The sequence below is a fragment of the Erpetoichthys calabaricus genome, chromosome 2 (genome assembly GCF_900747795.2).
Source record: "Erpetoichthys calabaricus chromosome 2, fErpCal1.3, whole genome shotgun sequence".
NCBI classification, from domain to species: Eukaryota; Metazoa; Chordata; class Cladistia; order Polypteriformes; family Polypteridae; genus Erpetoichthys; species Erpetoichthys calabaricus.
In genome coordinates, this window is record NC_041395.2 from 3,245,830 (window position 1) to 3,261,172 (window position 15,343).

At 41.9% G+C, this 15,343-nt stretch overlaps 1 protein-coding gene across 1 annotated transcript in view; it reads left to right on the forward strand.

Annotated features, from left to right (window-relative positions):
• LOC114669451 (uncharacterized) overlaps positions 1-15,343 on the forward strand; it is a 79,456-nt gene that overhangs the window by 41,147 nt on the left and 22,966 nt on the right. The window contains exons 27-32 of the mRNA XM_051924010.1: positions 2,071-2,205; positions 3,609-3,731; positions 5,785-5,925; positions 6,336-6,443; positions 12,242-12,376; positions 14,275-14,392. Coding sequence (XP_051779970.1) covers positions 2,071-2,205; positions 3,609-3,731; positions 5,785-5,925; positions 6,336-6,443; positions 12,242-12,376; positions 14,275-14,392 — 760 coding nt within the window. The remainder of the gene's footprint in view (positions 1-2,070; positions 2,206-3,608; positions 3,732-5,784; positions 5,926-6,335; positions 6,444-12,241; positions 12,377-14,274; positions 14,393-15,343) is intronic.

The following is a 15,343-nucleotide window of genomic DNA, read 5'->3' on the forward strand; positions in this document are numbered from 1 at the left end:
GTCAGACCATTTTGTCTGATTGCTACCCTGTCTTCTTTCTTCTTCTTCTTTCGGCTGCTTCCATTAGGGGTTGCCACAACAGATCACCTTCTTCCATCTCTTTCTGTCCTCTGCATCTTGTTCTGTTACACCCATCACCTGCATGTCCTTTCTCACCACATCCATAAACCTTCTCTTAGTCCTTCCTCTTTTCCTCTTCCCTGGCAGCTCTATCCTTAGCATCCTTCTCCCAATATACCCAGCATCTCTCCTCTGCACATGTCCAAACCAGCGCAATCTCACCTCTCTGACCTTGACTCCCAACCGTCCCACCTGAGCTGACCCTCTGATGTCCTCATTTCTAATCCTGTTCATTCTCATCACACCCAATGCAAATCTTAGCATCTTTAACTCTGCCACCTCCAGCTCTGTCTCCTGCTTTCTGGTCAGTGCCACTGTCTCCAACCCGTATAACATAGCTGGTCTCACTACCATCCTGTAGACCTTCCGTTTCACTCTTGCTGATACCCATCTGTCACAAATCACTCCTGACGCACTTCTCCACCCATTCCACCCTGCCTGCACACTATTTTGCACCTCTCTTCCACAATCCTCGTTACTCTGTACTGTTGATCCCAAGTATTTAAACTCATCCACCTTCACCAACTTTACTCCCCTCATCCTCACCATTCCACTGACCTCCCTCTCATTCACACATATGTATTCTGTCTTGTTCCTACTGACCTTCATTCCTCTCCTCTCATATCTCCACCTCTCCAGGGTCTCCTCAACCTGCTCCCACTATCACTACAGATCACAATGTCATCAGCAAACATCACAGTCCACGGGGACTCCTGTCTAATCTCATCAGCCAACCTGTCCATCACCATTGCAAATAAGAAAGGGCTCAGAGCCGATCCCTGATGTAATCCCACTTCCGTCACTCCTACCACAGACCTCACCACAGTCACACTTCCCTCGTACATATCCTGTACCACTCTTACGTACTTCTCTGCCACTCCCAACTTCCTCATACAATACCACAGCTTCTCTCAGGCACCCTCTCATATGCTTTCTCCAGGTCCACAAAGACACAATGCAACTCCTTCTGGCCTTCTCGAAACCTCTCTATCAACATCCTCAGAGCAAACATCACATCTGTGGTGCTCTTTCTTGGCATGAAACCATCCTGCTGCTCACTAATCATCACCTCACTTCTTAACTGAGCTTCCACTACTCTTTCCCATAACTTGCTGTGGCTCATCAATTTTATCCCCCTGTAGTTACTACAATCCTGCACATCCCCCTTATTCTTAAATATCGGCACCAGTACACTTCTTCTCCACTCCTCAGGAATCCTCCTCACTTCTTTCTCAGCCATTGCACACCCAACTTGTGGTGCATATGCACTAACAACATTCATCATCACACCTGCAATTTCCAGCTTCATAATCATCACTTTGTCTGACACTCTTTTCACCTCCAAAACACTCTTGACGTACTGTTCCTTCAGAATAACTCCTACTCTATTTCTCCTCCCATCCACATCATGATAGAACAATTTGAATCCAAATCCGATCTACCTGGCCTTACTCCCCTTCCATTTAGTCTCTTGCACTCACAATATATCATCCTTCCTTCTCTCCATCATATCTGCTAACTCTCTCCCCTTACCAGTCATACTGCCAACATTCAAAGTTCCTACCCTCAGTTCCACTCTCTTTACCTTCCTCCTCTCCTCCTGCCTCCGGACACGTCTCCCCCCTCATCTTCGGCCAACAGTAGCCCAATTTCTCCCAGCACCCTATTGGCTGACAGTACTGGTGGCGGTTGTTAACCTGGGGCTCAACCGATCCGGTACGGAAATTTGTATTGTTGTCCGCTTATTGATTTGGCAAAATTTTACACCGGATGCCCTTCCTGACGTAATTCTCCCCATTTATCCGGGCTTGGGACCGACACGAAGAAACACATTGGTTTGTGCATCCTCTGTGGCTGGGTTGATTGCTATCCTGTCTACATTGAACAAATCAACAAAATTTTGATTGGCTGATTTTGATATAAAAGACAATCTTGTCATCTCCTTTACAGCTTCTGGTCTGAATACGTACCTGGGGTGTGCCTCACAAGGAGTCTGTGACAATCTGGTGGAATCTTTTCTCATCCTTGGCCTTCCCGTCGCTTCTAATATCACTTGTTGTCAAGGGGACCTGTGCAACAAACCCGGTAAGGGACATGGAGAATACTTTTGGGGTTTTCAAGCCATTCTGTGATATTTAGGGCAGCATGGTAAATGAGCAAACAGCACTGGACCCAAGTTCAGGCCCTAGAAATGGGACCTCCTGTGTCAGCTTTGCGTGTCCTCACTGTGTTTGCATGCGTTTTCTTCTCATAGTACAAACGACAAGGTATCAGTATGATTAGTGAATTCGATTTGGTCAGTGCATCAATGCCCCTCAGTCCTTCTGGCACACATTTTGACCCCTCTGAACTCTTTGAATACACATGAATACACCTCACATACACATCCAGATGGGTGAATGGAGGTGAAGTGGGGCGCTGCTTATGCTGCACCTACAGGCGTTTCAGTGAGAATTCTGGATACCATAATATGTAATGTGCCCTATGCATTTCATTCATGTTCATCTTAGATTTAAAACGTAATGTAGAGACACTGGGGTGGGACAACCATCAAGACTGCAGCCTCAGCACTCGTGAGCTGCGGATTGGAATCCTGAGGCTGGCCTCATTTTCCCTGTTTCTCTGTGGGTTTCTCTTCTGGCACTTGATTACATTGGGGTACCAGACAGTGACACAGAGTTTGGATTCGCCAACATCCACATTTTCAGTTGTATTTAATAAATTTACCTTGAGGTTGAGAAAGACACAATTGAGCAGTTTAAACAAACCTTATTACAATTCATAAAGAAACTGACTTTAAGTCGATGTGACTGTTTGTCTTTCTGTGGCTGTGTGGTCCTCCTCTATCTTCATCATCAGGCCCTCCTGACAACTGTGCCTGTTTGTGCTGACTGGAACAAGAAAGGAGAAAATAAGAAAAGATACACATCACAACATGAACACGTCCAACAGACATGGCCTTCATAACGTCACATACATAAAGCCGATAATCACATCACATTGTGACCATGAGGTTGTGCGCTTAGCTTTGTGTTCTTTCAACTCATACTTTGAGAATTCAGTAGAAATGGCCTTAATAATCAGGACTGGTTCAGTCTGATGGAGTGACGCTGGTGCTGACATGGAGAAGTGACAGTTTCCACTTTGAAAATTCAGAATTGACTTCCAGTGTGGAATAACAGAAGGTGAAATCAGTAAGCCCTTGAAATACAGTTAAGGTCATTTTCAGCTCACAGACAGATTCTATCCACAAACTACCAGGCTACTCCTAAAACAAATGCTGCCCTCTGCTCTTGTTATAATAATAATTTAATAATAAGTACCATATACTCTCTTCATATATACAGTATGTTGCATTCATTGTATGCTTTTTGTTTTTGTATTCCTGCCACCATTCGGAGGACCCATGCAAGTCAGAATTTTGTTATACTCTGACAATAAGTTTGAAGCTAAACTTTGTTAAAAGCGTTGCCTTCAATGTGTCTTAGTCACCAGGTTGACGTGTCTGAGTTGTTACTCTATGGATTCCTGGGACATGTGTGACAACATCTCGATGACATGTACCATCAGTGATGCGGTGTGCACATCTGTCATGGTGTCACAAGCCTTTGGTAAGTAGAAGAAGTGCATTCTGGTGCTTCGCCAGACCCTTATTGTGTGCTTGTTCTGTTGTCTGTCTGCTGGTGTAGCTAAATCCTCTTAAATCTGTGAATTTGGATTGGGGGGATTTTAGCCAAATTCTGTTTGTGTTTTAACGAGAACATCACTGTGGTACACTTGAAGGACACCATGGTAGCTGACCCACCACACTTAGTGATGGGGAGACAAATTTGGTGTATATTGACAGTCGTACGAGGATGATTGTTTGTCCGTATTATAAAATTATTTCCACAAAGCACAAAGCAGAATGCAAAATAATTTCCCCATCACAAGTTTCCAGCTGTGTCCCCGTGTTCTTGATGAACTCATTTTAAAATCACCGTCTCGACCCACTGGACTAATTCCATTCATAATTTTAAACACTTCAGTCAGGTCTCCTCTTAATATTTTTATGCTTAAACTGTAAAGACTCGGCTCTTTTATTCTTTCCTCATAATTCATGCACTCTAGTCCTGGAATCAGCCTAGTCGCTCTTCTCTGGACTCAGGACCTTGGAATGACAAAGTAAAAACAGAATGTTGGGAATTTTTGTAAATGTATTCAAAATAAAAAATGGAATTATCACACTGACACAAGTATTCAGACCCTTTGCTGTGACACTTGAAATCTGGCTCTGGATTCTACAGATCGTTCCTGAGATGTTTCTGTATCTTTGTTGAAGTCCATCTGTGGTCCGTTTCCATTTTTAGGACTGATTAGTAAAGGCACACAACTTTCTATGGAAGGTCCCACAGTTGAGCAAAAACTGAGCTATGAGGTCCAAGGAATTGCCTGCAGAGCTTAAAAACAGGATTGGGTCAAGGCAAGGATATGGGAAAGGCAACAGAAACTTCTGCAGCACTGAAGGTTCCCAAGAGCATAGCTGCCTTCAGAAGTTTGGAACAACCACAAATCTCCCTAGAGCTGGCCACCAGGGATGTTCAAGGCCATGGTAAGAAAGGGGACCAAGAACCAGTGGTCAGTCGAGCTGTGTTCCAGAGAACCTGTGTGGAGATGGGAGAGACTTTCAGAAGGACCACCATTACTGTAAAAAACCACCAATCTGAGCTTTAAGACAGAGTGGCCAGACAGCTGTGTCTCCTCAGTAAAAGACACATTGATGCCTGCTTGGAGTTTGCAGAAATGCACCTAAAGGACTCTCAGACTGTAATAAAACAAGATTTTCTGGTCTAGTGATGCCAAGATTAGAATCCTATCTGGAAGAACCCAGGAACTGCTCCTCAGCTGCACAATGCAATTCCAACAGTGTAGCAAGGTGGGAACAGCATCATGCTGTGGAGTTGTTATTTATTGTCAGTGACTGGAAGACTTGACAGGGTTGAGGGAAAGGTGAACAGAGCAAAGCATGGAGATATCCTTATTGAAAAGTGTTCCAGAGTGACCTGGACTTTGGACAGAGCCAAGGTTTTACCTTCCAACAAGACAGTGACCCTAAACACAAAGGAAAGATAACACAGCAGTGGCTCTGGAACGACTCTGGAAAAATCCTTGAGCGGCCCAGTCAGTCAGAACTTGAACATAATCATTCATCTCTGGAGAAACCCAAAAATATCTGAAGATGCCCATCCAATTTGACAGAACCTGAGGTAATTTGCAGAGACGAATGGCAGAAAATCCCAAATACAGGTGTTGAGTCAGACCCAAGAAGACCCAATGCTAGAATGGTTGCCAAAAGGGTTTCAACTAAATCTGTAGTAAAAAATCTGAATACGTGTGTCAATGTGATACTTCATTATGTTGCTAAAGGTTTTAAAATCCTGGTTATTCTGGTGTTGAGTGTTGCTTGAGGACGGGAGAAATGAATTTAAAAGATTTTAGCACATGGCTGAAACATAATTATACAAGTATGAGAAAGTTGCAGGGTCTGAAGACTTTCTGAATCCATGGCACGTGTAGCAGGATGATGGCGCATGTTAGTGCCGATGATGACAGGTGTACGCCAGCCCTGGTGATACTTGGTGATGTCATTTTTGCCACAGATCATTTTCTTGTGTTTTCCTTTAGGTCAGCAAACTAGCACCAGTTTTGGCCGGTTCTGTGCCAATCCGATGAACTGCAATACAACTTCATCCTTTAATTTTGGGAATGGAAGTTTCATCGAGGTTTCAAACTGCTGTACTTCTGATATGTGTAACACTGAGAGAGGTGAGATATCACAAGAGCTCCATGTCTGATGTCTGAATATTTCACTTCACGCCTCTCATGCTATTAACCCAGCACTGCATGTATGAAACTATTTGATTTCTTTGAGAGCTTTCTCAGACAAATCAAAGTGAAAATGAAAGAAGCTCGTGGTCTTATACCGTAACTAGGAGCTCTCATCTTTGAGTGCTGTTCCATCACTCATGTTCTCTTTTTCCCTTGCTGCATGTTGTTGGTTTCTGAGTTTTCTTCTCTTCCCAGAATGCACACTTTTGACAGTTTAACTCAAATTGCTTCTTGTCTCTTTATTCCCCTATTTACATGTTTGATACTGATAAACCTGACATAACAAAATAATAAGAAATCCTCCTAGTCTCACCAGCTTGTCTCTTCATCTTTCTTTTCAATGGCAGTGAACACGTCTTCTTCCCAGAATGGGCTTTGGTGCTGTTCAGGGACCAATGGAAGCTGTCAGAGTATCATAAATTGTACAAATGAGGAAGACTACTGCTTCACTTCAGGTAAGCCATGATCTGGGATCATTGGAGCACATTTGAGTCACACATGAGTTGGCAGAAGGGAGCCAACGAGGGACAGTAAGGGAAGTGTTTATACCTCCATGTCAATGGATAATCAATCATGAAGCAAGTCCTCTTCAACACCAATAAGGCTGAAGTGTTCCAGCATCAAGCCAATACCTTTGTAGATATTTATGGAAATTGCAGGATAATTCTGGGTTTGTCCAACTTGCAGGTGAGATGGCATCTTGGTGCTGTTGCAGTGCAGGTAACTTGGAAACAAAATGAGCGTACAGCAGTGTGATCTATGGACAGAAAACCAGCACCATGCAGGCTGTGGTGGCAATGTAATGTGGTCGACATTTAACATCTTATTAAAGAATGAAACATCCTCTAACAGGACAACTCAGTATTAAAGCTGCTCATTGTATCTTCTAATTATGCCTTGGCAAAATGCCTTGGAGGGAGCGTTCATCAAAACCAGTCTGTTACAGCCTGGTGAGAATGGTCAGAGAAACAAAGAATAGAGGTTCATTTTATAAACTACTGGATTTACATCCATGTCAATAAATACATACATTTTACTCTGGTTGGTTCATTGGTTTATTTATGTGATATTCTGGTTCTTCTTCTACCTTTTGAGAGGAGTCACCACCCTTGAAATTTCTGTGCATATAACAACTGTCCATTCTCGCTTACAGCACATCTGCTGACTTCTTAGTCCTCTCTTAGTCATCCTTCACTACACTTTGTATATTACATCAACCTTTCTTCTGGTACATTCTTTATTTACTTGGCCATCTCAGGGTTTTTCCTATTTCAGTGCACATTTTGTTGTTCACTTGACCTTTATCTCATTTCCAACATTTATGAAGCCTTTATGCTATTTCTTAAAGATGAATGCTATGTTACCCTAAAATTATTCTTCCACAGTAATGGTGTGCATGCTGGCTTTCTGAGCAGGTCATCTGGGTTTGAATCTTTACAAGTTCACTTAACTTTTACTCGGACCTCTCCTGTTATTTTTATGATAGCCCCACACCACCTAAGCACAAAAGACTCCAAAAAATACTCAAAATGCCCACTAGAGTGGGAAACCACCAACACCGGCTAGTCACATAAAAGGGCAATGAAGAATCTTTATAAATAAAATGGAGGAATAAAAATAAGCTCAGAGGAGCCCAAGGCAAAAAGCACAGAAGGCAATGACTTTGAAAATATGCAATCCCAAAAGTGAACACAGTCCATCCATTCATTATCCAACCCGCTATATCCTAACTACAGGGTCACGGAGGTCCGCTGGAGCCAATCCCAGCCAGCACAGGGCGCAAGGGAGGAAACAAACCCTGGGCAGGGCGCCAGCCCACCTCAGGGCACACACCCACCCACACACCAAGCACACACTTGGGGCAATTTAGAATCACCAATGCACCTAACCTGCATGTCTTTGGACTGTGGGAGGAAACCCACGCAGACACGGGGAGAGTGAGCACAGTCCCAATATGAAATATGAAATCCAACAGGGGACATCAAAAAACACAGCAAAAGGCATCAGAAATCCATAAAATCAGAAAAGCACAGAAAATAACAGCAGAAACTCAGCACACCATGAGTTCATTCACAATGAACTGCAAGGGACTGTTGTTTTTTCCTGGGTCCTTATAGGGCTCAGCACAGTCTACTGCAGTGATGGGCAGGTGGCCCTCACCCTCAAGCAGTATGGAACATAGCAAAAGAACAAGACAGATGTTAACGAGACATTTGTACCCCAGCCAGGGGTGGATCCCCAGCTGAAAACGTGACAATATCATCTTCAGAGTCATTTCTAACATTTTGGCTTTGCAAGAGTAATCTATAGAAGCAATGCAGCTCTTTCTATGCCTGCATATTTGCTCAGATTTCTATGACAAGTGAGGGAGCAACTCAGAGACAGTCCATGTATGGAACATATGCTGCTATGTAGCATCTCAGTGCTTCAACAGGGGTGGAGAGAGTATCGTAATATACTGCGGTGTGGTTTTCCAGTTTTTGTGCTGGCAACCTGACATGGCAAAACAGAACTCTCAAGGCAATATGGCATGGGAAACAGTGGTGGGGGTGTCACTGATTAAAGAAATTTAAATACAGTGGCTGGGAATGACACCAAATTAAGTGTTTACTAGGCCTGCATCACCATCGCCCCACCATGTCAACTCACCCTTTATAATGATGGACTTGGGGAACCTCCGACAAGCCACCCTGTCTGTCATATCTGAAGCTGCATTCTGCTCAGCGTCACCAGGTAGTCAAATTCCATTGTGACCTGGGATCACCAGTCACATCTTGACCAAACCCAATCAACTTCTCCCACTTGAAAATAACAGTAAAGTTTTGAATTATTAGCCAAGCAACAGTGGGAAATGGGTTAAGAACTTCAAACGTTTATAAACCTTGTAGAAGATACACACATTCTTTCCATATGTACTGCCTAAATGTAATTACTTCTAAAATGCACACTCTTTAGGGTCCCCAATACACTAAATGGGTCAAAGAGGGTTAAAGAGTGAATAAAGGAGTGGATGGACAATTTAATGAAGGAAAGTGCCATTAACTATTTAATGTCTGTGTACTTCACAAGCTACTGTGGTGAGTAAAACCCAGCGTGTGACATAATAGGGAGCTGAGTGGCACCATCCTGAGAGAGGCCAATTAGAATGTCACTAAAGTTAAGACTGCCAACGTAACGCCACCCCTGTCTGTGCTTTTCAAATATAAAGTCCAGACAAATTGGCTGGTCGGCAGTCCCCACATCAATGGCAATGACTGACCGGGCCATCACTGCACCCCTTTGTTGTTTCCATTTAGACCTGCTCAGTCAATGCTGAGGGATATTCTCAAAATGTTTTCTAATGAAAAACACTAAATGTGAGTGTTGATTCAGGGCAGCTTTTTTCATTTGTTTTCAAAAATGTGACATTAGCCACAAATGATGGTAATGATGGAGAGAATACACTGGAACAAAAAATAGAACTGACCAAAAGAGATGAGCTAAAAGAGCAGCCTTAATACGAACAAAAGGGCCTAAACTAGAAGGAGACAGAAAAAAATACAAAAAACAAAGCTGGCATCTGTTCAAAAATCTAAATCTTAGTCAAAAGAAAGCAAAAGTTGTGGTTTAACTAAACCAATATCCCTTATCAATTTCCCTAATCTGCAGGGTGTATTTGTTTGCATCCCTTTCTTAAACGGCAGACAGGCAAATGTATTACATCCAGTGAACCCGGCAGTCCGGTGGAAGCAAGAAAAGCCTTTACAGACATAAAGTGGCATCAGTTAGAATACTGCGCAACAATGGACAATTCTTATGATACGTTTAGTGATGTTATCTGTTGTTGGCTGGAGTCACAAACATGGTGAAATGGGGGTGAGGCCTCCAAAATCTAATCACAAAGCTGTCCCAGAAGAGGCTGGCTCACCCAGTCAAGCTGACTCACAACCCATGACCAGTGGGCTTTGGCCTAGCAGGCTCCAAACAGGGGGAGCTGGCAAAATAACCCAAAATATAGCAAAAGCCCTACAAGAGAGTGGATGACCGTAAACTCTTGGCTTGTGCAATTTAGAAATAAAGGATTTATTGGAATGAAATAAAAGAATATGGCAAAAGTGTTTTAAAAGATCAAAAGTAGGTGGAATGAGATGCGTAAAAGACAATGCTGCAGCAAAAAAGTCCAATTCTTAATTCAGAAGAGAAAATAAAACATGGAAACCAGAAAATCCAAGGAAATTTGCAGTTACTCACAAATTGCTTTACAAACTGAATGATCTCCTAGTACTGAGCCTTCTCTGCACTGACCTAAATAGTTAGAGGGCATGCTCAGGAGTGGTGATGTCACATCCACGAAGAACAAAAAATTGAGGTGCATTTAAAATAGCATGACATAAATAGAACAGTAATAACATACAGTGGTGTGAAAAACTATTTGCCCCCTTCCTGATTTCTTATTCTTTTGCATGTTTGTCACACAAAATGTTTCTGATCATCAAACCCATTTAACCATTAGTCAAATATAACACAAGTAAACACAAAATGCATTTTGTAAATGGTGGTTTTTATTATTTAGGGAGAAAAAAAAAATCCAAACCTACATGGCCGTGTGTGAAAAAGTAATTGCCCCCTTGTTAAAAAATAACCTAACTGTGGTGTATCACACCTGAGTTCAATTTCCGTAGCCACCCCCCAGGCCTGATTACTGCCACACCTGTTTCAATCAAGAAATCACTTAAATAGGAGCTGCCTGACACAGAGAAGTAGACCAAAAGCACCTCAAAAGCTAGACATCATGCCAAGATCCAAAGAAATTCAGGAACAAATGAGAACAGAAGTAATTGAGATCTATCAGTCTGGTAAAGGTTATAAAGCCATTTCTAAAGTTTTGGGACTCCAGCGAACCACAGTGAGAGCCATTATCCACAAATGGCAAAAACATGGAACAGTGGTGAACCTTCCCAGGAGTGGCCGGCTGACCAAAATTACCCCAAGAGCGCAGAGATGACTCATCCGAGAGGTCACAAAAGACCCCAGGACAACGTCTAAAGAACTGCAGGCCTCACTTGCCTCAATTAAGGTCAGTGTTCACGACTCCACCATAAGAAAGAGACTGGGCAAAAACGGCCTGCATGGCAGATTTCCAAGACGCAAACCACTGTTAAGCAAAAAGAACATTAGGACTCGTCTCAATTTTGCTAAGAAACATCTCAATGATTGCCAAGACTTTTGGAAAAATACCTTGTGGACTGATGAGGCAAAAGTTGAACTTTTTGGAAGGCAAATGTCCCGTTACATCTGGCGTAAAAGGAACACAGCATTTCAGAAAAAGAACACCATACCAACAGTAAAATATGGTGGTGGTAGTGTGATGGTCTGGGGTTGTTTTGCTGCTTCAGGACCTGGAAGGCTTGCTGTGATAGATGGAACCATGAATTCTACTGTCTACCAAAAAATCCTGAAGGAGAATGTCCGGCCATCTGTTCGTCAACTCAAGCTGAAGCGATCTTGGGTGCTGCAACAGGACAATGACCCAAAACACACCAGCAAATCCACCTCTGAATGGCTGAAGAAAAACAAAATGAAGACTTTGGAGTGGCCTAGTCAAAGTCCTGACCTGAATCCAATTGAGATGCTATGGCATGACCTTAAAAGGCGGTTCATGCTAGAAAACCCTCAAATAAAGCTGAATTACAACAATTTTGCAAAGATGAGTGGGCCAAAATTCCTCCAGAGCGCTGTAAAAGACTCATTGCAAGTTATTGCAAACGCTTGATTGCAGTTATTGCTGCTAAGGGTGGCCCAACCAGTTATTAAGTTCAGGGGGCAATTACTTTTTCACACAGGGCCATGTAGGTTTGGATTTTTTTTTCTCCCTAAATAATAAAAACCACCATTTACAAACTGCATTTTGTGTTTACTTGTGTTATATTTGACTAATGGTTAAATGTGTTTGATGATCAGAAACATTTTGTGTGACAAACATGCAAAAGAATAAGAAATCAGGAAGGGGGCAAATAGTTTTTCACACCACTGTATACAGCAAATCTGAAAAAGTGACTAAAAAAGACTACCAAACTAAAAAACACATAAATGCAGTCTATTACACAGCAATGTCACCTTTTAAACAGAAAAGAAATAAACCATAAGAAAATGCAAACAATGATATTATATCAAATAAATCTGAAATGCCATAACATGGCCAACAATTAATCTTCAAAAGACATCATGAGAGCCGTATATTCAGATTTCTTCATTTCTGCATTTCTCTCCCCAGTTATTGGATCAACTATCTACCAGGGATGTGCATCTCGCTGGGTTTGTGACAACCCGTCTCAGGCTTTTGCTGTTTTGGACCCAATCAGCAATTCACAGGTTCAGTGTTGTGAGGGGAGTCTCTGCAACCAGCCAGGTAAGGAAGTTCTGCCTCGCAGGCGTTTTGTGCTTTTATTGCTGGATGGGTTTTAGATGATTGTTTTAACACTCTTACAAAAGTTAATCAGCTGGTATTGCTTTGCTTCACTTATTGTTATAGGATTGCGAGAGTTTCATCCTAATCTCAAATTCATTTTTTATCGAATCCTTCTGTTACTTTTAAAGTATTTTTTCATAAATATTGTTTTGAATGATAATTTTGCTTTCACTGTTATATTATTTCCTACTAAATGCATTATTTCAAATTTGTTCCTTTGACGATGTGCCTAATGCAGGGGCAGGGCAGCTGGGGGGCTGACCTCTGGCTGTGGGCTCAGGACCTTAATGAAGCTTTGGTTGTTGGTTACATTCAGTCAGCTCTCTGCGGATTGTGGATTTTTAGATTTTTGTGACTCTTCATGTCTGACTCTTTGGTTTGTGAACTTCTTGATTTTGACCCCTTTTAGGAAAACTTTTTAAACTCTTCAAACACACACATACACACGCACAAATATAGGGTGTAGTAACACAATCTGTTTCAACTCTGCTTTAAGAGAGACAGAGGGTTTTTAAGTAATCAATAGAATTTGGGACACCTGTGCTAACTGTTTGCTTCAGCTTGTAAGGTTTAATTTATTTGAATTGCTGCAAAACATCATTAAGTTATAATCTCTTAGTTGTTCCCTGAAGAAGGCCCATTTGTAATATTCTGAAATTTCCTTTTAATTTTCAGTTTTTGCTAACCTAAACTTTAAATATAAACATTAGGGTTAGGGTTAGGGTTAGGATTGGGGTTACTGCTTACCTTTTCACCACTAGTGTTGATAGTGTATATACTGTATGTATATTATATATATAAAGATATATTGCTGCAATTGTGTTGTAGATTTCATTTTAAAATTTTCCATTTCCCCATCACTCTGTAGATCATAACCTATTATTACAAAGTGAAGACATGTTTTTAGGAAAGGTGGTGCAAATTTATTAAAAGTGAAAACTGAAATTTCTTATAAGTATTCAGGCCCTTGGCTGTGTGGTCCTCTCTCTCCTTGAATTCTTCTTGAGATGATGCCAGCACTTTACTGGAGTCCACCTGTGGCAGACTGTCCTGATTGGACATCATTTAGAAGGGCACATGTGTAACCATTTATAGAAGGTCTCACAATGCACACTGCATGTCAATATAAAAACCAAGCCATGAAGTTCAAGGAACTCCCTGAAGACCTCCTGGATAAAATTGTGGTGAAGCACGGATCAGGGCAAGTGGATCAAACCATTTCTAAAGCTTTAAGTGTTCCCAGGGGCACAGTGACGTCAATGATTGTGAAATGGAAGAAGTTTGGAACAAAAGGGACTTTTCTTAGAGTTGGCCATTCAGCCAAAGTGAGTAAATGGCCAAGAAGGGCCTTGGTTATTGAGGTGAACCCAGTGATCACTTTAACAGTTCTCTGTTGGCAACCTGCAGGGGGGACAACCATCTCAGCAGCACTTCATCAAGCGGGTATTTATGGTAGAGCAGCTGTCTCCCAATAAGAGTTTGCAAAATGTTCATTAAAAGACTCTGAAAACACGAGGAAAAGATTCTCTGGCGTGATGAGACAAAAATGCTGGCTAGGGATGAATTTATAAAAAAAATATTAAAGCAACTCTGCACAGGGAGAACCATAAACACATGCAATAAGTTATTGGGTAGCTTAATGGATGGAAAGGCTTGTGGAAGAGAATTTGGGTATTTTGGACACTGCAGTAGTAGAAACTGAGCTGATGTTAGACTTGAAGGGTGGCTCGCATCAGAAGTTGTGTGCTGATTTGTAATATCACTCCTCTTCTATTAATTATTACCCAAAGACTTATTCTAAATTGCACTTACACCTGTATATGATTATTTCATTTCAGATTCCAGCATAGTTTGTTACACTTGTTCATTCGGACAGCCATGCATTGCTACTCTGTGCCAATCTGGGCTTACAAGATGTGCAACAATGACTCAAATCTATGGGACTGGTGAGTTTGTGTCTCTAAATTCTTATTTGTCTTTAAGTTGAAACAGTAGTAAATCCCAAAGAGGACATCTTCTAGTAAAGAGGAAGACTCAAAGATGAAGACTTCTGGTCTCCAGATCTGAATGTGATCATATTGCCATCTTCTTATTCAGATATGTACCCTTGTCCTTCATTAGTTAAACGGCTTGTTCTACGCTTACCTTGTGCCTCTTAATCCTGAATGAGGCTCATCTGTAACACAACTCAAATGGCCAGAAGAGATTTGGCTAAATAAATGAGTGGGAGAGCAGTATTATGACCACACGTTAAGCAAGATGGAGCTCAACTTCCTTGGGGATCTCTGAAGATTGAGCTAATTGTCTAATGCTCATGACGTGGCCTGCGTTTCGTTCGTAGAATTCAATGTCGGTGTTCTGTGTTCTACAGCTCAAACTGTAAATGTTCTCCTGTAAATGACAACAATTGGCAAAAGGTCTGTAACCAGGATGTTAAAACAAGTTGAGTTCAGTTCAGATAATGTTTATCAAGTGCTCTTCACAGAGTGGCAAGTGACAAATTCAGCAGTAAATGCAGTAACAAAAGGTACGATTTAGTAATTACATAAAGTGTACACCTCAAGACATAGACAGGAGAGCTTGATTCACGTAGTGAGGACATAGATAGAATTGAGTCCTGCCAGCCATATCTGCCCATTGATTATGTTGTTGAATTATGGAGAAGAGGAAAACAAAAGCTCCAGACAGAAGCATTCCATGGGGTTCCATGGCCAGTTATAACAGATAAAGATGAAGGACCCAGTCAGACCCAATCACAGTGATGGAGATCTCGGCCAACTGGCCTCCCACCTCCTCTCCTCCTTCTCCAGATGGAAAGGATCTTTCCATCTGTTGCTTGCAAGGCTTCCATTATGTCAGATTCCTTTCCCAATTGCAAGAGAACAGCTTGGCAGTGCCACAGTAGGA